The sequence below is a fragment of the Ptychodera flava genome, chromosome 10 (assembly GCF_041260155.1).
Source record: "Ptychodera flava strain L36383 chromosome 10, AS_Pfla_20210202, whole genome shotgun sequence".
Taxonomy (NCBI): Eukaryota; Metazoa; Hemichordata; class Enteropneusta; family Ptychoderidae; genus Ptychodera; species Ptychodera flava.
In genome coordinates, this window is record NC_091937.1 from 28,760,420 (window position 1) to 28,788,279 (window position 27,860).

At 36.3% G+C, this 27,860-nt stretch overlaps 2 protein-coding genes across 2 annotated transcripts; both read right to left on the minus strand.

Moving 5' to 3' along the window:
* Nucleotides 1-1,201: 1,201 nt before the first annotated feature.
* On the minus strand, nt 1,202-14,307 carry LOC139142419 (uncharacterized). The gene is made up of 11 exons (XM_070712347.1): nt 14,222-14,307; nt 9,680-9,725; nt 8,572-8,747; nt 7,583-7,758; nt 6,791-6,963; nt 6,451-6,501; nt 5,712-5,732; nt 4,173-4,348; nt 3,128-3,287; nt 2,621-2,796; nt 1,202-1,426 (listed from the first exon to the last, which is right to left on the minus strand). The coding sequence occupies exons 1-9, from the start codon at nt 14,264-14,266 to the stop codon at nt 3,165-3,167; spliced, it is 987 nt and encodes a 328-aa protein (XP_070568448.1). The 5' UTR covers nt 14,267-14,307; the 3' UTR covers nt 1,202-1,426; nt 2,621-2,796; nt 3,128-3,164.
* A 7,069-nt stretch (nt 14,308-21,376) lies between these two features.
* On the minus strand, nt 21,377-27,860 carry LOC139142421 (uncharacterized). Its single transcript, XM_070712348.1, has 11 exons — nt 27,699-27,860; nt 26,768-26,819; nt 25,690-25,865; nt 25,302-25,477; nt 24,570-24,742; nt 24,122-24,172; nt 23,804-23,824; nt 23,177-23,352; nt 22,207-22,367; nt 21,799-21,974; nt 21,377-21,595 (listed from the first exon to the last, which is right to left on the minus strand). The coding sequence occupies exons 3-11, from the start codon at nt 25,720-25,722 to the stop codon at nt 21,543-21,545; spliced, it is 1,020 nt and encodes a 339-aa protein (XP_070568449.1). The 5' UTR covers nt 25,723-25,865; nt 26,768-26,819; nt 27,699-27,860; the 3' UTR covers nt 21,377-21,542.

Sequence of the window (27,860 nt, forward strand, 5' to 3'; positions counted from 1 at the left end):
GGTATTTTTTCATCAACTTTCTTCTTGTGCAAAATATTGCTGATTTTATTTGGTCAATCCCTTTGTTTGGAAACTGCAAACGGTCATTTTTAATTGCTCGTGATAACCAACTGCAGGATATCACCGCATCACTCAAGGAAATAACTTCTGTTGCCCACAGATCATATGATGAGTTAATGGCATTCTATCACATCACAAAGCTTATTGGTTCTCAGAAATTTATCATGACACTGTTTATATTGACACCTCACATAATATGTTTTTGAAAATATCCACCATGAAGTAAAAATAATTTGTGTGAACTATCAACTACTTTTTGCGATGTTTGGCCGTGCGAAGGGTAATAGATTAAGCCATGTCGCATACGTTAGCACTTCCGAAATTTCATTAGAAAGCTGTCCAAATAAACATAGAGCACTAAATGTGTAATCATGAAAAGACCTTACTTTGATACAGATCCGCCATGCACTCCGATTTCTGTGGGCGTCGACGCATGGAATGGTTAGGGAGACCATACTTTACCGACCTAACCAAGCCGTGCGGACCGGGTGTTGTATTTGACCAAACGACATACACCTGTGAGCACTGAGTGCTTACTGACTAACAATGTGCATAGAGCGTGAATAGATACATTACTAAAATGTACTTGTCTAAATGACTATGTTATCAATACAAACGTGATAGCCTCCTTGAGAATGTGTAGATTGTATATAATGTGTATATGCAGAAGGACTTCTTTGATATTGATAGTTAAGTCACTTCACATTGTGACCTAAATAAATGCAACTGCTACCCCAAGATCTTGCTATTAATTCCATCAGGCACTTACTTATACATATTTTATGGCAACATTATAACGTTTGACCTTCAGTGCCTGAAAGTAAATCACGAAGGGAGCTCAAATTGTCTGAAGTAATTCCGATGATGGAGGAAGATTCCCGCACTGAAACTTATTCTCATTTACCATCCTGGAGACAATTGATCATCGCATAGCACAGGATTGATGTAATTTGATCAAACCTGCAACCGAGTAAATATTCCGAGCAACAAAAGAATAGCATCACTTAAACATATTCAGTTTCAACTTGTTGTTTTAAACCATTCACCACATGATCGCATGCTCTTGTCATGTGCCGACTGACACAGCCATTAAAATATTACAGTAGAAAAAAGTGAATAAAGTGACACTGAGAGACACATGTTCATTTGCTGTTTATCAAGCATAGAGTTAATTTAATGATATCAAGAGAAAAACTCTGCTAAATTTAAACCTTTTCTAATTGCCGAAAGCAATGTCATCATGCAATAAGGAGAACTTTAAACTATATCATGATTGATAAAATTGAAGCTAACGACCTTCGATTAGTATCTAATTAGGTTCTTATGAAGACAGCAAACTCTCCATTGGTGGCAACATCACCGGAACCTGCAACGACATATATTACATAACTTCAATTATTGAGAAATAGAAATACTTTGTGATATTCTTTAAGAAACGTAACGTTAATTGAAATGATTTATCATATTAATATAAATAGACTGACTGCTATTATGTAAGATTTTTAAAATATCACATTACACATCACTCATAATTGAGACATAAGAAAAATTGAAATAATGGCAATGTAACTGACGCCTATACTAGGATACTGACTGGATAACTGATATGTAAATATGTGTATGGCCGCGCCATGTCCTGCATGCGTACTTTAATCTATCCAAATGTTCAGAATATACATTTTCAGGCATTTTTGCTCATATATCTTAGCATAAAGGGACCAATATTATCACAACCACATGTCTTTTACTGCTGGCCTATATTTTTACTGATCTTCACCTTTCTTGGCATCTAGCGGCGATTCTGTTTGCCCTTTTCATATTGATTTAGATTACGAACATAATTGCAAAGTACCTCAAACTATGGAAATCATCAGTTTTTGAAGCCAACTAAAATGTACATGAAGCTTGATGAAGTGCAAGAAGTTGCCTAATTTTATGTTCTGCCCATCAACACCTAGCCGACAACCCCTCTTAGATAAGAATTCTACAATGTAAGATAATTTTAGTTTGATCTATATTTCTTGACTAGATGCCGACATCCAATTACTTGAAAGGAAAACGAAGAATTAATTAGTATGCAACTGTTTAATGACCGTTAATACTAGAGAGCTGTATCTCTGAATATTCAAAATATATTGCATGTAGATATGCTGCGTGTTTATTTCACCATATTACTAGCTAAATATCAACTGAGGAAATTAGGACTAATAAAACACTAATACTACTAATACTCGCAATGCCTAAACATCCAATGATGTAAATTGCGTTACATTTATTTCAGCATTTACTTTAATGCATTACCTGTTTTTGTTCTCAAATAGTCAAAGCCGTGACTTATTTAACATACTGCTTCCTTTCGGCCTACAAGTTTCCCAACTCAAACTTAATACTTCCTTTAACATTTTAAAGCAATTTAATCGATTTAATTTATATTTAAATCCATTTAACCTACCTCCATGGACCTATATATAAGTTACCTCCCTTATTGAGACAGACTTTAAAACCTATGCGGGAGCGATCAAGCATTTGTTAAGTCAAGGTAGCACACGGTGCATCTCACCGCTTTGATAAGTGACTTTCTGTCCCGCTGAGCCGTACAAGAAGTAAGGCCTTGTTCTCATTTCACTCCAATCGCACGCAATATCCTTAGTGTCGACCACTACCAACCAACCAGCATCGTTTCCGCAGCCGCCGTAATTGGAATTGACAAAAAAATGGCGGGAAATGTAGTCGTCTCTAGATCAAATATAGCAGAATTTATACATATATATATATATATATATATATATATATATATATATATTATATATATATATATATATATATATATAAGTGTTTAACATGTTAAAGGGGGTATATGTTAATTAAAAAGCATATTCTTAACAGGAACAAGCATTACAACTTAGAAAATTGAGTTTAGAAAGTTTAATTTTTTGACAAGCAGTATCTAGATTGCCAGCTTCCTGTGTACCTAAAATAAAAATCAGCTTATAATCCATGGTGACGATGTATAAAAATACCTGAACTAAGAAAGCTGCAGAATTTCGATAGGAAATGTTAAACATACCCTTCCATCGAAAAGAAGTTCGTGGAGCTGTCGGTGTTCAGGTCAGTGTAGAAGTGGAGGTCAGTCTTTCTTTGCTGAACCAGTTGTTCTTATCGCTATCTTCACCATTAAATATCATATACATGACCTCTTTACATTCGTAATATATGGCTACTTTGACCTGTAACATCACAAAAATAGCACAATGGATATCAATCTTGATGGTGCACATTACAACTTCCCCTTAAGAAATTATCTCTTCTTGAAGGCTGCATGGGACATTTTACTCCTACGTCTGTCTAACTTATTTTAGTAATGCGATTTTAAATTTCACATTATATACTATGCACAGCAATGTTTTGCATAAGAAATCATACTGGCAAATGGATGTTTTAATCAAAGATGAAACAGATGCTATCAATCAAAGGGCTATTGCAAGATTGCGTTGTAGGAATTAAAACTTGGGGACTTTCATCTTTTACGACCTGGGGTTAGATGAATTTAGCAGGTTCACTGTGAATAGCTATATTTCTCTAATTGAAAGTCGTCAGGTGATTACTGTGGCTGCAATCTTGCAAGGCTGTTCTTTGTACGTTTTCGCTACATATATACACTCTTTGTTATCTACGCAAGCGACTGCCTAACCGTAGACTGATATGGTACTGCTGTGTGTAATGTTATATAATCTATTAGCTAGCTATTTTATTAATCGCATATAGTTGTAATGTACGATCCATTTACTTGTCGTGTTTCATGACACTGCATGCAACTCTAATTGTGTATAGTTGGCATGTTCGTGGAATAGATTCTTCAGGCATTCATACCCAAGTTGCCTTTTCTTTAAATCTAAATGACAAATGTAACTTTATAAAGTCATAAAATACAATAAAATAGCCCCTACCCTTATTGAGTGTTACGTTGATATTGATCTTAATGCAGAAAGCGGAAATGGGACACATAGACTGGTTTTAAACAAAACTTTAAATTTGATTCGTAAATTGATTATTGTTGACATAAAATCATTAAGAGCATAAGTTATAACCACATTTGCATGTCCCACACTTACCTCTTTCACTCCAAGTGAAGACCAGTCGTCGATTTTAGAATTCTTGTAATGATCACGGAAACCAGTGTTTATATCTGTTGCCCTTGAGTTGCCTTCATTCCTTCCACCGTCGCTATTCCAGAGATCTAGAACATTTCCTCCAGCGCCGGTAACGGCCTTAAATACCAGATCCCAATCTGAAAGCATTAACAACATCAGTGCTGGACTTCCCTGCTAAAACATTAAGCACTGCTAGGTTGAGACGCAAAGCATCTACATACACTTGCCACAGCGCTTTATGGGAAGTTGGTATTGACCATCTTCATGTATTTTGTGATCTGACCATTAAATTGGCGGTCAGGAATAATGACATGCAGTCTTTGCAAATTTGAAGTCAGATATTTGAGATGTTTGAACTGAGTTTGAAGGGAACGCATACTACTCCTCGGGTTTCACACTACGTTCAGTATTTGTCAGGTAAAATTTTATTGCAAAGCAGCAAGGGTCATTGTTTTAAATTGTCAATCTGCAGCATGATGTCGTTTTCTTCATAAATAATCTATAGTAAGAGCAGCCTTCACAAAGGCGATAAGGTCTATCTACTTATTAAATAACCTTTTGAATTTAGCTATCAGTTTATTGCGTAAATATGTTTTCTCAAAACTTTGAAAACATGTAAGGAAAATTATGTGGCATGGTCGAAAACTGAGGTCACCTATATATAATATGTAATAATTAGTTGTTGTCAACACAAAGTGTAAATTTCAAGTCATAAAGTAACAATTACCACATTAGCTGCACTTTTGGTTAACATTTACAATCCATTCATCACCGAATAAAAGAAAAATCTATTCACATTCTCATTTAGGGTATTTCACCCTTTATGAGAACGAAGCGTGAAGTACGTATCTCCATGAATTGACATGTGTACTTGATGATTACTTGCATGTAAACGCTAGTTGAAGACACGAAAATAAAGCAGTATATCTTCAAAATTGGCGACTTTCTTCCCAGTCTTAATTGCAGGAATACTCACAATTCTTGATAATGATTATTTGATATTTGAAACGTAGTTTGCTCTTACAATATCCTTAAATCAATGTTACTAGTTCGCCGAGGAACCCAGATCAACTTTATCTTAAAGCTTTTTCATGGGAGTGCATGGTCAATATAAATGTTAACATTGTCTTACGATTTTTTGAAATGCGATTAGCTAACGTTAGTGTCATCATACCTTGTTTACTTCTGCATTTATGTGCACTTCTCATCGCTTAAACAATGTTTAAGAAGGCAACCAGTTACTTTAATTCGGAATAGATTTTGGTTATAATCCATTGGGGATTAAACTAAAGTTAATAAGTTAAACTGTCTTTAGGAATCGTATCTAAGGAAGGCACGGAATATGGTTTACGAACGTATCGTGATCTTACTGAGATCCGGCCGAAGCCTTATTCGTGACATCATAACAAGTCCATGTCCGATTCCATTATCAGTACTGCTAGCACACTATTTACAAGCAATGCATATACAATACTATACGAAAGTATGGCGTATACTTACCCTGACCATTTTCTATGTACTCTGGGTTAACAATAAAAAAACCAAACAAACATATAAAAGTGAATATCAAATACTAATTAAATGTTAAAATCTTTTCATTATATTTCGTCACTTCAGTGAAGAAGACAAATCAATTTTTGCTTGCTCGACAGTAATTCAATGAAAAATATTAGCTTACGTATAGAGGCATTGTTCACCATGTAAAGTGGTATTGTTGAATAATAAATTCTAGTGTTGAATAAAAATCAATTTTCGAACAATATTCTTGGTCATTTAATACACACATACAGGCTGAGTTGAAATGGTAAACTGGGCATTTTAACATTATTTTAGAAGAAGCTTAGTAAAATTATAAGTTCAAGGAATTCTGTTATTCCATTTGAAAATAACACCTTCCTAAAGATTTGCCGTGACGACACATTTATTGTTTTAGAATGTTGTTGGAAAATCGATTGGGTATGAGGAATGATTGTAAGTAAAATGTGTGAAAGTGGGCCGAGTCATATCCAAAGACATGTTTTCAGAGCTAATTACAATAATTTGTTTAAAATACAATGATCCATCCATCCATCAATATATACATACACGCGCGCACACACCCTAAAACATAGACATGAAACGAGCTATGACGTGACCCAGAGTGGTGCCAATAAATTTCATCATCAGGAAAAATACTCTTGTTTTGTGGACGCCTAAATTGTCAGCAATTTTGAAGTGTTAAGATGAAAATATTACATACCAAACTGATGTTTAATGAAAATTGCGATCACGTCAGCAAACTGAGCGTTTCCTTAAAATAAAAAGACATTTACATCATGTATTGTGTGTAAACGAAGAAAATGTGAATGGCTTTGTCCAGTGTCATCAACACAATATGAGTCCATGAAGATTCAATACAATTACACACAAAAATAGGAAATAAGTCTCACGATTCCTAGAAAATAGGATTAGCTTTGAAAGTTGTAAAGAAAAAAATCTACTTTAGATTCATTCATTTTTTGCAATAACCTATCTTCAAGATTTAGTGGCTGTATTATAAAATCAGAAAACGGAAACACGCCAAAGATATCAAAACTTACCACTTTCATACGTAACTTTTGAGTTGGAACCATACATGAAGTATGGTTTGTCCGCATATTCACTCCAGTTGCAGACAGTTGAGCCATCATCGACCACAACCAACCAACCGGCATCATTACCACAACCACCATAGTTATTGTTTATGTAGAAATGTCGATTAATACCATCGTCGCTAAAAATCGAAAATAAAGAAATGAAAGTACGACAAAGAAGACGGAAGATAACAACGACACTCAATATATAAGAAGTCGCAGACCAAAAGACAAATTCACAAATCCCGGGAAAAAAACACCTTGTTAACGCAAAAGTGGCCGCCAGGGCCAAAACAATCGCAAAATATTGTCCTGTGGAACTGATCAGAATGTTAATGAATTCTCATATTAATGAATTATCAAATTTCACTAATAAAATAATGAATCGATTTCGTTTCTTTGTTGATTAACGTATTTTCTCTCTTGATATTGAGATTATTAATCGACTATAAGTAAATATTAATTGAAACAACTGCTTAATGAATAAATTGATTCACCACTGTAATGCTGGCAGCATGCTTGTCAATTTACCATTTTTCTTTGCATTTATAGTTATTCACAAAGAAATAAACTGGAAAAAACGCGCACAGTAACTGTTTTACTAATGAGATAATTGCAAAATTCTCCTCTCCTTGAATTCTCGAAATGAGAAAAAATATTGACAAAAAAATATAATGCCATGCTGCAAATGTACGCTGAAATGACAACAGTTATGTATGATGGCTCTAAACGGTATCTTATAGACATGAAAGTGATTACCCTGCAACTGAAAAATATTGACCATCCTTTCCGTTCTCTAACTTTGTGTCCATTAAATCGTCCCATGGAGAAGATCTTAATCGTTCATTACTGAACCAACTCTCTTTATCCGAACTGATGCCATTGAAGAGCAGACTTGCTTTCTCCTTGCCTCCCGTGTACAAAGCGACTTTGACCTGTAATACAGATTGTGTGGGATTGTTTGTGAAGCAGGATCTTTTGAGTTCAAGTGATGGAGACAGGCGACGGCTCTTTTTTCTTCAAACTTTATCACTACAACTACGTTGAACTACTGCTACAATAACTCAATGTATCAGTGGGTGGAAAAGTGACGACAAGTTCCAGTGGTGAGCGATGCGCTCTGAGTATACGCATGCACATACACTATACTGTACATAAACATATACTAAAGTAAAGTGACTAATTCAGGCTGTGATATAGCCGGTTTTGGAGAGAAAGTAAGAAGTGTCTTTGACTTTGATTAGTTAGAGATGAGCCACGTCAGAAAGAATTAAAACTATGTAAACACAGGATAATAGGAAGGAAAGACGAAATGATAATCTATCTTCATTGTCAAGGAATAAAGAAGTAGCTATCTTTGTATAACGTTCCTCAACACATGATAAAATGGCAAATCGTGCATCATACATCTAACTTAGGATTTAAAAAAAATACAAATCATCAGGACACTAAAGAGATAATCGGTAGGGTACTTAGGTGTACAAAACATCATTACATGATGAAAGTAGACAATAGTTTAGGTAAAACCTTCTCTACATTAAATTGGCAAATATGCATAATAATGAATTTTCGGTTAGCACTTGGATCCTTGAATTGGTCATGTAGATTCAAAAGAACTTGCTAGTGATAAAGAATTAAAGGAAAGGGGGAATAATGTCCGAAACATTAAATCCGGCCTTGCTATATTTGAGTGTGAAACTCAAAAATATTCGTAGAAAAACACCATAGGATCTCTTTGCGAAACATACCTCAGTGACGCCAATTCCTTCCCACTTATCCATAAGATGATTTTTGTAGTGACCTTGAAACTCGTTGGTCAAAGCCCTTGCCCCCTGTACATCTTCATTCAGTCCTTCATCAGATGTGAACAGGTCATATAAATTACCACCAATGCCAGCAACGCCCTTAAATACCAGTTTCCATTCTACAAATTCAAGAGAGAATTTTATGCATATATGTTGATTTTATGACGTAAAGATTGATGTACAATTTAACAGTTCTTAATTCATCCCAAACATGAGCAACTGATATATATAGTTATCTGAGAAGAGCAAACTGGTACAATACAGAGAGTCATAAAGCATGCTTCTGAAAAAGTTTCATGGATGTTTACTTTATATAATCATCATTCAGTCCACAACTTGTGAGAATCAAAGTAATGATATGAAATTAAGTGTTTGCCAATGTCTACTGCAAAAGTCAAAATCCATTTCAACAAATGCAACCGCAAGTCTGCTCCAATAGACAAAATCCCAAGAAACATCTTGACTTCGAAAAGGTGGGTGGATATTGGATGAACAGAGATTACAACTACAATTCATAGACTATTACAACGCTAGGAATGGTTTGCTGAATGCTAATCGATAGTCGCTCTGTGTACTGACTTGCGGTGCCACGGCTTAGCTATCAAAACAAAAACCTTCCCAGTGGCGGATCCAATCAAACTCGAAATTTAACCCTGACAAAGTCGGATTTGCCGAAAGAAGTATCTGATCTGTCCTTTTGTTTGACCGACACTGCCTCTACAGACAAAAACCCATTGAGGGAAAGGAGTTAATTCTCTTGAACTATCCGAGTTATACAAGCTCTGAGTGGAACATTGTTACAACTAAGTACAATATACAGTAGAAACATCGTGAACCACTTCATGCCAGTTACAATGTCTCTTACCCCACTCTCTACGGTGGTTGTTTTTTAATGTACATTTTTGTCATGACTGAAATCTAAACGGACGCAGGGAGAGCTTAGGAACTTTGTGAAAATATCTCTGATATATCATGAGTCATGCAACCAGAACAGCAACACCGTTTACAATTGAGATTAGGCACGTATATTCAAAGCATATCTGCCACGTACCTAATGAAGGCTGGCAACATTCTCCTGCTGTTCTATAAATCGCGATCTAGATATGAATATAAATGGAGAAATATAATTAGCAACCTTTATAATACCTGTTACAAGATCACAAGCATAAACGGGATAATTTGTAACCAAAATGATGTGTCTATAATAACCAATTTCAAAGTCCAAACCCGGGTCTAACTGAGAAAACTTACTTATTGTACTAATACAACAAGCAAAACAAAGTGAAAAGTAAATATTGCTGGTACGAAAGTTAAGAAAATAGAAAGGTAAGATATTGTAACACTTTGTACTGCATGAGCGTTTACCATATCTTGTATGTATGTTATTGCAGGATATTTTGACTTTACACATGAAAGAATGGCGAGTCTCACTACAGTGTTCATGTAGCATGAATATCTCCTATTCCTGTAAGTTAGTACACATTATATCATATTATATATTGACGGCACAAATACTGCGGTCTGATCGGTCAAGTCGTTAAAATAACCGTGCTCTGTTCGCAATCTGGCACGGTTTGAACAGGCACCAGTTCTCAGCTAGATAAAAATTCCATTTATAATATTTAAAATATTATTAAATAATAGCAATAAACCACCTCAGCAACGGGTATACTACTCGATTTTGACAAGTATACCATCGCTGGTATGGTTTATTGCTTATTTAGCTGCTTTAATTAAAAGACTTAGTATTTACACTTAATAAGTACACTGACTAAGTGTCAACGGATGTTCCAACCGGGTCGCGCAAGTCGCATTTTTTCCTTTGATCCACTTTATAGACCGTATCAAAACTAAATTGGAGTTATTATACCTATTTCGCCATTATTTCTTGCTAAAGATGCAAAATCTATACGATAATTTTTGTCACACCACTTTAAGAACAATTGTAAAAGACCATATCTATATTTTGAAGCCCTTTTAAGAGTAACATTCTGAAGCATATGTTTACACTAGAACTAGCGCTAACACTCAGATGACATGATGTCGTTAAGCACACCTTCGAGGTTTAAAAGTGAAACCGAACACTGTTAAGATGAGTAGCTGTCTTTTTAATGACCCTCAATATATACTTGAAGAAACGACATTGTTAAATCTTGTAATGTCATTTCATATTCGCAAGTTCACCACGCCCAATTCAAAGAACAACTCAAAGGGCACACACATATTCAACGATATCAAACAAAATGTCTTTGCGCCTTTCCTATTGTATACTAAAGGGAAATGAAAATTTATTTGAAATAATCTAGTGCAAGGTAGAGAATTGTAGCAGTACGTGTATAGGTGCCTCATTGTTTTCATCGAAACACAGACAATTAAATTGAATGGTATAATTTCACCTGCATTGTCAAAACAGTTCAATAATATGGAGGCATCATGGGCCAGTGGCTAGAGCAGTGGACTCACGATCAAAGGATGGTGAGTTCGAGCCCCGCCATGGCTGTGGTGTTGTGTCCTTGGGCAAGGCACTTTATTCCTCATTGCTTCTCCCCACCCAGGAGTGATGGGTACCTGGTAGGACAGAGGTTGTTATGTGTGCGTTTAGCTCTGCTGCGCTTATTGGCTGCACATGTGAGCTGTTGTCTGCTCCCCAGGGAGTTGAGTGGTATCATATTAGGTCCAGTGACCAGGGGTAATAATAATTGTAAAGCGCCTTGATCACATCTACTTGTGGATATGTGCGCTATATAAGAACCAAATATTAAATTGACTAGATATAGTTTAAGAAGTTTCTTTAACGATGATAAAAAAAATTATCAACAAAATCAAATTGTACAAAATACGCTCGGGATTTGAGACAAACAATTCAACAATGTGAATTTTTAATCAGATGTAATCACCCGTGACACTGCAATATCGCCCAACGATTGCTTAGTATTTCAGCCTTTCGGGTTTAGTTTAAATGACTGGCAAAGACTCTGACCAATAGACATCAAATCAGGTCCAATAATCGTTATCATTCAAGGTAAACTGTGAAATTTGCCAGGTCCAAGTAACATATAGATGATGACAAAGGCAATGGGGCCATCTTGAACCACGAAATAGTGGTGGTACCAGGTGTCCGGAATGGGTAAGCGTACCCTGCCAGCTTGCCGCACCCGTCAAGATTGACCCAAAGTGACAAATTCATTGTTATTTGGTGAATTCACCAAATTACTTTTGTGAGTCAAAATTTGAGAAACAGACAGGTCATATTTGCTACAACATCTCCGTATCTACCGTAGAACTTCTTAAATGATTTCACTAATCTACTTTCTGAGAATCCTTGCCTCACTAACTTTTGAGCTAATAGGCTGTGTCTCACTCGAAAGTCTTCATATGAATGGCATGCTCTACTGTATCTGAGGAGTTGTGAAATATACACACCATAAGCTGGAGATGATGGTATATTGCTCGACAAAAAGGGAAACTTTATGATTTCAAAATTGAAATCGTCTCTTTTGTCATACAGCTTAGTATATAGTGTATTATGTCTAATTTCAAACAATACATCTAGGTATGATGCCGAGTCCACACTTTCAGTTGTTTCTTTTATTTCTAAATCATCTGGGTAGATGTGGTGTAGATAATTGGATATACCAGGATGGTTTAAACTGATGAGATCATCAATATATCTTTGGGTGTTGTTAAATCGCTTGGCAATCCTTTTACACCCAGATTTATGAAGTGAATCCATGAACTCTGCTTCATACGAATACAAAAATAAGTCTGCAAGAAGTGGGGCGCAGTTTGTGCCCATGGGAATGCCTATGGTTTGCCTGAATGTCATGCCAGCAAACTTGATAAATATGTTGTCAATTAGGAAATAAAGCATTTGAATCACCTCAACATCACTGTATTTGAGTTTGGCATCACTGTTGTTGGTGAAATAGCCTAAGTTGCGCTTGATGGCAATGTATTCATACCTACGACTACCATTCTTGTAAAAGAAGGCTTTCTTCACGAGAGATGATAGCCTGTCTTTAAGTTTGTTATGTGGGATGGTTGTGTACAACGTTGAAAAATCAAATGTGTGGATTGAATTGTACATGTTTTTGTTATTTTGTAAAATATGTAACAATTCTTTGGAGTTCTTTAATATCCACATTTGATTGACCCCACTAGTTTCATAAATTTTGTCACAATACCGTACCAAACCAGATTTAATGGTTGATAAAATGATGGTTAAAAGTTGTGACAAGCGTTTTGTTGTACACTTACTGGAACCAGCTATGAAACGTTGTTTATAGGGATTCTTATGGATCTTAGGAATCCAATATAGATTAGGTAATACCTTGTCATCTTGCGCTAACTCGATGCCAAACTCACTCAAAACTGTTGAATGGTTCTGCAATATTTCCTCTTCAGATAAGGTTGAAAGAGAGTATGTTGTGCTACTCTCATCATCTGAGTTAATCTGAAGTTCGTTCTTTAAACATTGAATGTAATATTGCTTGCAGACAAAAATGATGTTGTTTGATGCTTTGTCTGCAGGCACAACAACATATTTATCGTGTAAAGCAACAGTTACCCTACACGTGCTGCATGCAGAAAGTGATCTTCCGGTGTTTATTTTCCGGACCTTTGACCGTTTATCTTTTTGTGATGTATTGTTTTAACAACTGCTTAAGTCATTAGCAATGGCGATGTCGAATCATATCCCTAGTGTTCTGTATCAACACATCGTTCATCGTGATTGACATTGTACTTAGATGGGATAGACCTTCCTCCCATTGGCTTTTGCCGACTCATCTCCAGTTAAAGGTATACAGTCACCTGTAATCTAAATATGCCCATATATGGTCAAGGAGGCGTTCCTTTGTATTCAAAATGTCCATGTGAGGGCGCTGTTTTAAAAGCGGCCACCCGCTTAAAATCCATGATAATTGTGGCAAAATTGGAACAGGTGACAGTATACATAGGCGCATACCAAAGTCATGGCAACATGCAGATTTTCACTCGATATAGAAATTTTACGGAGACCGTTTGGATAAGTTTTTGAGACCGTTTTGGAGACCCGACCTGTCAGAGACCACTGACTACCATGACCCGAAGACTTTTAAGCGATTGTTATAGCTATAGGAGCTATACCATGTATCTGTGTTACTCAGTCAATGAAGTACGATGACGTTAAGTATTCCTGTGTACCTGTTGCTGTCTATCTTACTCAAATGTTTTACCCTAGAGTGTAAGCATCAATACTTCCTTTAGCCCCCACTCTGCTATGTGACAATACGATGTGGCAAACATTCATGAAAATGTCCACAAGCGAAAAAAAAAGATCACAGCAAATGCAGACAAAAGTGAACAATCTATTCCCAGCTGCCTCTACTTCTGCTAACTTGCAACAGGCAAAATCACTGATGTCATACATTAGTTTTTGAAGTTGTAGCCGTAACAAAGGACAAGGTGTCTTAATAGTACAACAGCTGATTGACAGTGTGACAGAATACGTTGTGATACGTGAATGGTTTGACATCCGAACATACAGCGAGCGTTTTCTGAGACAACTTTAATGAAAAGACTATCGCTAAACACAAATATCAGAACAACTCACCTGACCAAAGAGAAACGAAAATAGTATGATAACACTCGGAGCCATCGTTGTATCTTGCCTTCCAGGAGACCAAACAGAAAGTGATCATGTCGCGCACAATATTTACTTTATTAAATTTCTACTTACTCAAAATAGATATCAGGGTTCTAAAATCTGCTGGTAAGGGAGCATTTTTGAGTGATAATTTTATCCCTGTACACATGTCCGAGGTAGCACATGTCACTATGGCTGGTGACTCGTTGAATCGATGACCTTCACCAATGTTCTCGGTAATGCCATGAATTTTATCACATCTTATTTCTAGTGGCGGGCACTTTCAACGACGGCGCAATCTTCTTTTATTGAACAGTAATACTCCTTTACACTTCCAGTGCCTGTATCTTACACGCAAGCGCAAATAAAAATCTACAGGACACAGTTTTTACCACTGAACACATTAACGCTCATCAGTGCCAAATTTTGCAATGCCCTAAAACGATATTGTGGGGATAGAAATACAAACCTTCTGAATGTTTTTACTGTTGATGTCGCTCTCAGTATTGGCGAAATGATCTACATTAACTAAAGTGGGTAAGCGTCATTTAGTTGACGTTCAAGTGCAAATTTGCCATAATTTACTCCTGTTTTGCTAAATTGACAGTCTGATAGGATATATCACCCTCTAAATGAGCAACCAACACTAAAAGATTGGTTTAATTTTCTTCGTTGTCAGAAATTGGCTTTATTTCGTCTCTTGTGGAATGTTATTTTTTGCGCCGTTCGAATGATACATTTCAGATGTACTACTCTATTTTTTTTCTGTACTATGGAGAGCAACTGCCAACATCAGTATCTTCACTTTTCCTACAAGAAATTTATGCAAAATTAAATTTCCATATTCTTATTTGACCCTGTATAAGCACTTTTGTTTATCTTATTTGCAGACAGTATTTTATTTATTTATTTATTTATTTATTTATTTATTTATTTATTTATCTATCTATTTATTTATTTATGTATTTATACTTTTAAAGAGACACTTAAACATAATTTTCTCTGGACTTAGTAAACAGAAAGCAAATCATTGAATGATGACTATACGAGAAGGACGAGTGATCATTAAATTGAATACACTGTTTCGAAAATTCCTCGAATTTTATCGTGTGTTAAAGCGCAAAGCAAGGAATTACAAAACCTAACATCTACGTACTTCAATCAATATAAAAAGTTAGCTTAATGTCGTTGTAGACGTAAGGTGACTGATCTTCTAATGAAAATGGGAGGTCGGCAGGGCAAAAATGTTTTCTGAAGCACTTGAGGGGTATGAATTTTAAAGTATTTGAAAGGTTATAAACTGAATGCTTGCTTTCCAGATACATAATAAACATTTTAGGGCGTCTTTACCTGGTATTTCAGCCCTGAAAATGGCGTAATTTACATTTTACTCGCCCGCTTTTTTACACTAAACAGAAACAATGACAGTTGGGCATATTAGAATTTCCCATTGATTTATCACCTACATACTTGAATAAGGTGATTCCGCAAAACCAATATTTGAATTTTACTACAAAAACAGAAAAGCATGAACGATAGAATATCACGACTGAATTTGTTTGTGTGCTATACATGGTCTTGAGTTAACAAACTTCGACACTCTCACACACTCACATTTTAACATATGTTACATCTTTCGATCATATATGATAAAAATAATAATATTTATCTAAACCCGCTCGTACATGTAGGCCATTGTACCCCGCTCGTACATTAATCAATATGCAAATAAGGGCCTGAGAAAGATATACATATCCTCATTTACCTGACGTCTCTGTTGATTCCTCAAAAAGATACAAAAACGATTTCACAAGCACATTATGTTTTTGTCTTCACTGAATATTATATTTGCTTGTGCACTTAGAGCGCCGAGAGTGCTTTCAGAGCGTTGATCCAAATCGATATTCAGTAGGATGTTCGCGAAAATGCAATTTTTAAAATAATACGCAATGCAGTGTTTTGTTACATTTTTGAAAAAGAGACCACTATCGAAAGATATGACTGCATTAAGTTAGATTTGTTTGTTGTAATAAATATCACCAATAACCTGCAGTATTCAAAGCTCGTTTTTGATAGATATTCAAATACACAGATTCAATTGTAAGTACATAATATTTACTTTGGTAATTTTGGTACCCAATGTTTTGTATTCCTTTGGCATGAACTCATGATCTGCCGTTTAAACTCGTCTAACACGAAATCGGAGCATTTACAACAAAAGTTCTTTAGATTACCCTTCAACATAGTGTACACCTCCTGAGAGCTTGATACATTTGTAATAAAAATAACTATTTTCTTGTATCCGTGATTTGTTTCCCTGATATACATTTATAGAAGCCGAAGCAACTGCATGAACCTATTACATCGATTTTAATCACGGCTTAGGCTGTCGCTTTAACTTCAAAACAGTGATAGACCTTACTTCTTACTGCTGCCGACCCTTTCAGAGGCACCCTGTATGTGATATTAAGTCTAGTCAATGGTATTTTTAGAATCTTTATAGTCTTAGGTGGCTATATCAACGTGGTACAGACTTTGACTTAATATTTTCAGTGGAGCAAAGTGTTAAATACGTTTCTCATTAGATTAGCGCCTACAATGGCATTTGTATCAGTTGGCAGGCTAACTTGTGCTGCTAATTGATCGTAAAATTGCCGCAAACCTAGCATTACTGTAGTAAATAAATCCCCCTTGAATGGTAACTCTGTGGAAAAATATATTCTGTTTTCGGGCAATTTAATTCCAAATAGGTTGGGATCCTTGGTATGTCAATGTACAGGTAGTCTTTACAAATATGGTTGACTACGCACAATATACCTTAAAATATACTATATATTTTTTTGCTCATAAAACCAGATATTTAATTGCTTTTCCAAGAAATCCAAAGTGTAAACTAGTTGATAGACCCATTTTGCCTACAAATGAGGGTAGGCGTACCAAATATAACGTACGGAAGCCGAATGAAATTTTCAAGATCTTCCTACATCATTGATGGTTTGGTAAAATAATAATTTATTTTGGGTGTGTCAGCTTGTCATAGAATCTACACAATTCAGTAACCTTAATAGCAAAAGGTGACTATGGGAAAGTTGATTTAAAACATTTGTTTTCGACAGAATGTCGAGACCGTACGTTAAATTGTTACGGAAAGGAGTACCGAGATCGAATGAATGCTTTCATAGGTGAAAATTCAAACCTCTTCTAAAGGTGGGAACTGTTTTTCTTTATATTATTATACTTGTTTATTTGGGACTACATTCGTCCATATAAATTACACAAAGGAAATACAGATACTGTGATACAAAAATACAACTGGTGTTGGATATACTATCCATATATAAATTCATTCACTAACCATGAAAGATCGACTTTCTCCACAGGTTACGCAAGTCAGAACTGTAAAACAGTACATCATTAACCATTCTTACGATTGTATTTTCACTGTAAGATATCCTTTTCATCAGACTATACATTTGCTTTCGTAAAAGATCATCAAAACTATCAATCCAATTAGAAATAAACATAGAGCTTGCACTACTGCGTCTCTTATAGCCAAGAAAAATGTCAACTGCATTATTGTAACCAACTTTCACTTTTTTCAAGACACCAGCAGTATAATTAACCAACAGATTACCACCATATAACTGATAACAATATGCTTTGAAAAGATTACACTTTACATTCACAGAACATAAAGACAATTTCCTCAAGAGCATATTTGCAGATACATATAATGCTCTCTTTTGACGCTCAATATCTTCATTATCACTAAACTGATCCGTCAACAAATACCCAAGGTGCTTTTACTTTGCTACAAATGTTATTTTCACACCATTAAGATAAACACATGGAGTGTATACAATCTGAGTGCGTTTTGAAATGACACACATGCATTGCAACATTTAAATCGATGTATCTTTACGGTTATCCTTTGTAAGTTATTGAAGGCTAAATAAGCGTGTTATATGTTGTTGGGAATCACGTGTATGGTGTAGCTCCGCCCACCAACTCCTTTACTAATTATGTAGATTATGCATTTGGCGTGTCATTATTTACGAACTAGCCTTCAATCGTCAGTTTAACCGCACGTACTCAGAAACTACAAATAAATGTTTTGCACTCTACCGATTAGAATAGATCGTATATCGCCTCTGAGCTTAGCTTCATTCAAATTATTATCATCAGTACCTCACATTAGCCATTTGTCCGAAATGCATAGTTTCCTACTTCTCCTAGAGTCATTCCTATTCAGAACTATGTCAAAGCTAACTTGAATATGTGTGTTTGCTTGTTAATCTGTATTTTTGGTATGCATTTTGTAACTATTTTGAGTTTTCCTTTATTGTTGTAGAAGTAGTAAGAAGTGTAGTGTGTACGTATTAAGAACTATTGTCGGCTGTGCGAATCCTATCAGTAGTGGCACTGCAAATCTTATAAAGTAGGCTATCTTACAGTGAGTCTTTGCAGTATTTCCAACCTCTACCCTGGGTTGATAGCTCTGCTGGCGTACAGAATTGTCCCCAAAACTGTCTTTCGCCCAGGTTTAGCGATGTATTCATTGCTTCGATCAAGTTTTGTGTGCACTGTGCGATAGTGAGTGTACGAGCATGAGTGCTTCATGAACCCTACAGCGTGTGGCGGGGTCGCAGTCCAAAAATTTGTAACAACTATAAACTCGGTTATTGAAGATTCTTTTTTGAGAGTGCGGATTTGGCCGAGTGGTTTTGTCTTTGGCTTCTCCGCTAGGTGACTGGATGCCATACGTTGTGAGTTTGAACCCGATTGAAAACACTGTATTTCAACCTCGTAGCATCCGTTTTTAAAGCCGCTAATTTGTCTATGCCTACACAGCCATCTACATGAGGTGATCAAATGAATTTTGGGTGATGTTTAGCACAGTGACTGTACAATACAACAGATGAAAACTGACTTTCATATTAAATAATTCACATCTGCTGTCAATAAACACACAGACATATAGAAACAGACTTACAACGGGTATTGTTCAAGGCGTGAAGCGGCTACGTAAGTCATTCATGTTCGCCTCGCCTCAAGTAGCTCTCGCCTCGCTTTTCCGAAGAGTGCCGACCATGCACCCTTCGGTAATTTCCGGATTTTCACCAATTTTTAAGCGAAAGTATGTTCGGCAAAGTTTGTGTTGTTGTTGTTGTCATGTGGTGCTGAGCGGAATCGGCGTGCTGGCGAAAACGGGAAAGTTTTGAGCTTCGGGAAAGTGAGTTTTACCATTTTAAAAATTCCTCTCACTTTTTTATGAATATATAATGAGTGTGTTTCAACCAAATTTGAAAATCTTCTATTGATACTGTCTGGTTTTACTCAATGGTTTATGGTCAGTCATATCGTCTATTAAAAGTTGGTCATTGAAGGACGTGTTTATGAAACTGCGGGCGTGTTATGTTTTGATTGGCGTGAAGCAGTGTTTCTGCCCTGAGAGCTCACAAAGTAAGTATGGTTGCTACGCGACTGGCAGCACGATGCCACCTCGTCGTACTTTTTGTATAATTTCGTGCAATTATCAACTACAAACAAAGTCTCCAAAAAGTTTAACACCTTTGGAGCTCATGTTAATATGAAAAGGCAATAGTCTACCTAGACGATCATGGAACAAAAGGCATGCCGCGTTGCTAGTCTGTTTCTATATTTGTCTGTGATAAACATAAATATTTGCAGATAGCAATATAGCAGGTTTGGGATTCCTCTTGGTCTTTCGCAAGTCCTGTTGCAACTGCAGGTCCAAAGTTTACCTCTAGAACAGTCCTCCTAAAGTCTTCAGACAAGTGTTAAACTCGGTGGTCTGATACAAATAAACAGGAAAATAGATTCTACAATGGCGTGATAATGTATGTTTGACGCTGTGTGTGTTTTACGAATGTTCAAACACCAGTGCCATGAACTTTTTTGACATTGACTCCTGAAAATATGGCCAATTAGCATTTAGCATTGAATCGCTATTAGTCTATTGTGCGGTATGACTTTTCAAATTTACCCTCTAAAATTTTGTGTCGAAAGAAAAAAGGTGAAAGACATCAATTCCTTCAGATAAAAATGCGGGTGTTGTCGGCTCTATACAACCCTCTTGTATAGAAACTTCAGAAAGACTACGTAATGAAGCATCTTACGTCCTCAAGAACATATTAAGTATGCGCGTAACCAAAGAAGCAAAATGTTGATATATGGAGTTTCAACCAAGAAAAATTTGCCCTGAACAACAAAAGCTGAAAAGGACAATGCCGAAGAAATACTAAATATGGTTAAAAATCTATCAACAGAATTTTTCGGGGAAATAACTTCAACGTTAGACCAATCTAGTGATTTATGAGTAATGTTCCTTGAACAACTTAAAATATTTCAGTCTTTGCATCCTTAAACTCGTAACCACAATATTGCCAAGTTTGTTTGATTTTAATCCTCTCCGAAATGCAAATGGTGTATTATGTCATGCGTCAAATGGCTGAAATTTTGCAAGTTGAACAAAGAACTTTAAATAGCTTAAATGTAATCTACTGGTATGTTTCTGCAATTTCAACAAACTAGTACTCTAGTGAGCACCGCGTATATCTTGACTACCGATTCACTCATGAACTGTATCATAAATTACATAAGTAACTCTAAATGGTCGGTGTCGTGACATTTATCGCCTGAGATCAATGCCATTGCTTATTATTCAATCAACGAATCCTGCTTGTTATACCACTATGCAGAAAAACAGTTTATTTCATTCCCGAAGGTTGAACATTTGAGCATTTGTGCTTAAATGACGAGAGGAATTCGGCTCATACTTGATATCATTTCGACGATATTTAAGGTAAAATAGTATTTGGCACATAAAGCAGTACAAAATAAATGTACCATAAGGCAATTGATCTTCGCATATCCTTGGACGTGATCATAACATGCAACCGTGTAAATATATACATGTAGATGAAACCAAATGATAGCATTTTTTAAGAGATACATGTAATATGATGTTATAGAGATATACTTTGTTGCTTTTCCTCACTCGGCATATATTTGCGCATTTTTTGTAATTAACCCGACCGGTAAAGTCGTTTAAGACAATTTAGTCGGACATATGAATAAAGTGAAGACACAGACTCGATATTTGTTTTGTCTTGCAGTAATGTCTTTTAATGATATAAGGAGAAAGGCACTGATACTTTTGACATCTTCTGAACGTCGAAAATAAAATACTGTCAGTGGACAGAAAGGTGATCTATTTCACCACTATATTGGACATCAACGAAGCCAACGACTTGCAATCAGCATTCTAAGTCTTTATGTAGACAGCAAACTCTGTACCCGTGGTAACATCACTGGCACCTGCAACGGCATACATGACATTTTGAAAATTCGAGCGATGATGAAATTCACAATCTTGACACATTTTGCACTAGACCATCGAAATAAATAATAGGATTAGTTTATTAATGAGAAATCTGAGTAGTTGTGTTTTATTGTTCCATGTTCTTATGTAAGTGTTTATTGAAACAGTTGTACACAGTACCACAACAGCTCACACTTACCGCTTTGATAAGTAACTTTCTGTCCAGCTGAGCCGCACAGGAAGTAAGGTCTTGTTTCCATTTCGCTCCAATCGCACGCAACATTCTCAGTGTCTACTACTACCAACCAACCAGCGTCGTTTCCACAGCCGCCATAATTGGCATTAACAAAGAAGTGGCGGGAAATACCGTCGTCTCTGAATGGGAAATTGAAGTGTTGAGGATTAGAGGCATTTTTCTGTGTATCGTTTTTGCATAATTAGGCATGTTAAGGTCAGCGGCTTTAACTTCAATAGAATAGTGCCTTGTATAGTGATAGCAGAAGTAAGACAAGCTCATGTGTATTAACAATTGTTGCCTTCAAATCCATCGTAAACTTCTCTACAAAAATCTGAACATGGATTACTGTGTAAATGTGTTGTAACATACCCTTCAATTGAGAAATAGTTGGTTGCGCTGTTGGTATCAAGGTCAGTGTATGAAGTGGACGTCAACCTGTCTTTGCTGAACCAGTTGTTCTTATCGCTTCCTTCACCGTTGAAGACCATGTTCATTACCTCTTTGCATTGATCATACACAGCTACTTTCACCTGCAACGAAGCATAATTGATCGGGCATTTCAACGGACAAAGTCGGCCATTTTTCATGAATTTTGTTTGATACGAGATACTACTTAATATTGTTTGACATGTTGAAAGATAATGAATAGGGACCATGCATATATTCGACCCCGGTTTTAGACACGGTACATGAAACCATCGCGAAAATGAATAGATGTTCATAAACATTAATTTATTTTCGTGATGGTTTCATTTATTGTGTTTAAAACCGGGGTCGAATATATGCATGGTCACCCATTTAATCAGTATCTTTCAACATATCAAACAATACAAGTAGTATCTTGTATCAAACAAAATTCATGAAAAATGGCCGCCTTTGTCCCTTTAATGACGCAACTATTGTTTCAGATTTGAATGAGCGCTTGAACTTTCTTACTGTTGCAATGCGAAATATCGTACCTTATAGTAGAAGCTAATCACTTCATGTCGCTCTAAACGACACTCTCTGCATGGTCATGTGGCCAGGCACATTTTACACAGACTATATGCCTCGGGAAACAGACCGAAAAATGCCATCTGGCATCTTTTTGTTTGAGCCATTGGGCAGCAGCCTTATCTGTTTTTACCAGGCCCTCCAGTGTAAATACATGTTTTAGTTCAAATTCATTAGCTTAGAAGTACAAGTAATTGACGTTTTGGTACAATTAAGTAACTAATATGTGCAAGGAATCTACCATATAGACAGAATAAATGTCTTTTGGACAAAGACAAAATGGTAATGCTGGCGACATTTCGACCAATTGGAGACCCCTCCCTAATTTACATAATCGACCTCTTACCTCTTTCACTCCAAGGGAAGACCAGTCGTCGATTTTAGAATTCTTGTAATGATCACGGAATTGTGTGTTGATATTTTTTACAACTCTGTTGTCTTCATTCCTTCCGCCGTCACTGTTCCAAAGATCTAGAACATTACCTCCAGAGCCGCTAACGGCTTTGAATACCATTTCCCAATCTGCCAGTATTAACGATAGTTGCGTTAGATGACGGTGACGAAAAATATTTTCGAGAAAACATTAAAAAACTACGTGGAGTATACCAATCACATGTGCACAACACTATGAACAGTATATTATTCGGATGTCAGTATAGACATCAACATCACTGTATTTCATGGACGGCCTATATAAAAGGTTACCAGAATAATAACAGCATGCTGTTTTTACACTTTTTGACATCAATTTTTAATACACATTCATAGTGTAGACTGAGCATGCATGCTGTTTTTTCAGTTTCAGAATTCCGCACTTTTTCTTTTTTCACTCACCACATAAATATATGTTTACACTAGCAGGGTGACGCCGACAATGAAAATTAATTTAGCCACTATTATCACTACAATCGCAATATTATAAACACTTTCTATGTGCAATACTGCACAAAACAAAGTAGTATGGGATACTTACGGTGACTGCTTTCAAAAAATTCTGTAAGAAAATTAGAAAAGAACATGTTAGAATAATATCAAATACTGCACCAAATATCAAAGAGGCAATCACCACGTCTTTTTATATTTTCATTACTTTTGAGCAAGAAAATAAATTTTCTTCCATTTTCCAACAGTATATTGAAATAGTCAATATTAGAATGCAAACACGAGACATGGCATACCTCATACAGTTTTATTATTAACACCGTCGTCCACAAGCTCATAAGATACTTCGTATAATGCCAAGTAAACACTTATGCATGCAATTATGCCTGAACGAATAAATATGACATACCGAATCGGTGTTTGATGAAAACGGCTATGAAATCAGCAAACTGAGCATTTCCTGAAAATAATAAGACATATAAGTCTTTTATTTTCCGCAGAAGAAGATTGCATAAATCGCCGTATCTTTGCTATCACCATTACTCATGCAAGATTATAAAATGTGAGGATGTGCTTTAATTGCCTTCAAGTAAAAACGACTAACAATTCTCAGAAAAGTAGCTTACTTTTTAAAGTTGCAAGGGAATAAATATTCCATTACTTATTCCTGTAATGTGATTCACAAAAAATTATTCCATGGATTGTGTCTGCAAGAGTTAAAGGGTCGTTTGGTCGTATGTAAAGGGTTATGAACAAATTCAAGCATTGTCGTCAAAATCAGAAACAACAGGTGTAGATCATATTTTTGTCCTGTGTTCAAAGCGATAAAGAAACACGGGAAAGCAATAACAGCTTACCACTTTCATATGTAACTTTCGAGTCGGAAGCATACATGACGTACGGTTTGTCTGCATATTCACTCCAGTTGCAAACAGTTGAGCCATCATCGACCACAACCAACCAACCAGCATCATTACCACAACCACCATAGTTATTATTTATGAAGAAATGGCGATTGATACCATTATCACTATATAAGTGAAAACAAAGAAAGAAAGTAAGAGAAGAAAATAAGGAAGAAAATAATGACACGTGATGTACGGAATGTCGCAGACCCAAAAAATACACCAACGGCAAACGCCTTTACCCTGCCCAGGATGGTTTGTAGACTCGACGAATGAAGCCGAGAAGCGATCGCAAGCAACCATTTCTGCCTTACGCTTATCGTTAAATAAGTAAAGAACATAAACGTTTTTGCAGCTTGAAGTCAAAACTGCAATGTCATTGTGGCGAGAATTAACTGGGATTTCATATTTTGTTTTTCGTTTGTTTTGTTTTTTAATGTTGCAATGTTTTACCGCGACATCTCCCAGCCTCACAGTTCACTGAATAACTCGCACACACACATTTGCACGTTGCGTATAGACTCAATCAAAGCAAGAAATACATCGCTCAACTTGACCAAGGGCATACATATTGCAATTTCTCGTAGTCAGGCTCGAACATAATATGATACCAGGTACACTAACAGCATTACATATTTGTAATATAGTAGTGAGTTGGTTTTTATTAAATGGGAAAGCACTTACCCAGCCACTGAGAAATATTGGCCGTCCTTTCCGTTCTCCAACTTTGCGTCCATTAAATCTCCCCAGGGAGAGGCTCTCAAGCGATCAATACTGAACCAATTCTCTTTATCAGAACCGATGCCATTGAAAATTAAACTTGCTTTTTCCTGGCCGTCCGAGTACACGGCGACTTTCACCTGTAGCGCAGATGTTAATAGAGGCAAATGACTCTCTTAGTATCAGTGTTAAGGAGTTAGGAGCAACAGTGAAAGATTTACGAAATCAAAACCGGCAACTCATAACTGTTGCTTTTGGTTTTCATGTACCATCGCTTTGCTATATTTCGAGAAGTCTGAAATTCAATGAACTGCCCTGGACATATATTGTAAAGGTCGTGTACAAAACATACCTCGGTCACGCCGATTGCTTCCCAATGGTCCATGAGATGATTTTTGTAGTGACCTTGAAACTCATTGGTCAAAGCCCGAGCTCCCGCTACATCTTCATTCAGTCCTTCATCAGATGTCCACAGGTCATATAGATTACCACCAATGCCAGCGACGCCCTTAAATACCAGTTTCCATTCTATAAATTGGAGAGAAAATGATCATGCGCGACTAAATTTTAAAAATATTATATTTTGAAACCAGCTTTCACCATCAGATTTCGAAGGATGACGAATCACCTTTGCTCTTAGATATTGTTTAGCCATGAAGAATTCATGATGATATGTGCAATTTCTGAAGATTTTATGTGGAGTTCAGAAGAAGATGTGAGCTGAATATCTCGAGCATCCTGAGAATGGCGAATCAGAATCATACACGGAGCTGCACAGCAGTTAACTATGAAAATGTTAAATAAGAAATGTACTACGGAAGGTTATTCTCAATGGCGACACAATCATAATATGTTTTTATTTTCTGCAAAAGTTCTTTGGTAGGTGTCAAGGTATATACCGAAAATAAATGATTTTTGATTTACCTTAGGGGTCAAAAACGGAGGTTTATTTTGGATGAACTGTAATTAAGCGTACGATTTGCTTTAAACTACAATGCTAGCCATGGTCAACATGATTAATTGATGGCAGATATTTGCAGTCCGAACAAACTAACGATGCATTGGATGGTAAACTTTCTCCTTTGATTGAACAGTGCATCGCGATGTGGATCATCATAATATGAATAAATCAGTAACTTGATATGCAAATTGTGGATCACGAGATTTACAGCTACAAATTAAATAGTTGCTACACTAGTAAAGTAAAGAGTCCCTCTAAAACTTACAAAATTCTACATCGAAAAAAAAAACGATATCGATGAGGGCGATTCAATTACATCATGATATCCGATATGGTTTCTGTAAAAGCCACCAGTACGAAAAGGCTTGAAACGAAATCTTGTGACTTACATAACCTAAATAAAAACCCCTCAAGACCTTTTGCCAATGCAAGACTTGCCATACATAATCTTGGGATATCTGCCACTTACCTGGTTCAGGCTGGCAACATTTTCCTCCTCCTGATGCTCTACATACCACAATCTGGATATATTAATGTTAAAAAATAGTACGATGCTATCATTATACTTGACAAAAGAGCAATGGCAGTGATAAGATAACGGTATGAATGATCTGACAGTTACAATATTGCTAACATTAATATTACATATGGAAAAATACGGTAAGTTTTCAGACGGGTTCGGACTCATAACATACGGCAGCCAGTCACAGTCACAGAACCGCTCGACCTAATCCCAACTCTCAAAACAGAGTGATTTAATAACCCTTACAATTTTTCTGACTGCGACCCCTCCACACACTATAGGGTTCGCACTCACGCGTGTACACTCACTAACATTATGCTATTTTACGAGACGTTTGGTCACTATATCATCCTGTTTTGGGGAAAGTTGCAATGTTTTGGCAGGACCGTCACTCTTGGGAAATTACCAGAACCAATAATATGATGTTCGACTAAAAGTCACAATTGGAACACCCGATAGTGTGAAAACGCTGTATTAAGGAAGCATGCACCTCGGGGACAGACATTCGGACTCTGAAACTTTTACAATTTTATTCTGATCTAACACTTGTGGGGTTCATTTTAAAGCACTTGGTGTAGAACAATTTTTACCGCCTTAGCTATTCGAACATCGAAAATTTTATTTTCTCCATGTAGGAATGACGGCCATTCAAATATCAGTAAATCTGGGGTAATCTATTTCTCTAGTACCAAAAGTAAGAGTATGGCTGAACTATTTGTTGAGGTACGTTTGAGCAAAGGTTTAAGTCTTTTACTTTCGGGCTGCATTCTACCTTAGGCGAAGTAGTTCTGGTTTCGAATGTACAGCGAGCACACAATGCTTTGACAGATTCCTTCAAAAGACACATTATTCAATTTATGGTGTCAGAATAACTTACCTGACAAATGAAGATAAAAAGGTTACGACAACAGTTGACGGCATTGTTATGTCTTTCTTTGCAGGAGACCGACGCGATAATGACTGGTGCGATACTGTCGCATAGAAATTTGACGTTTATTAAAGTTTCTGGTCAGTCGAAATAGATATCGGTGTTTTAAAT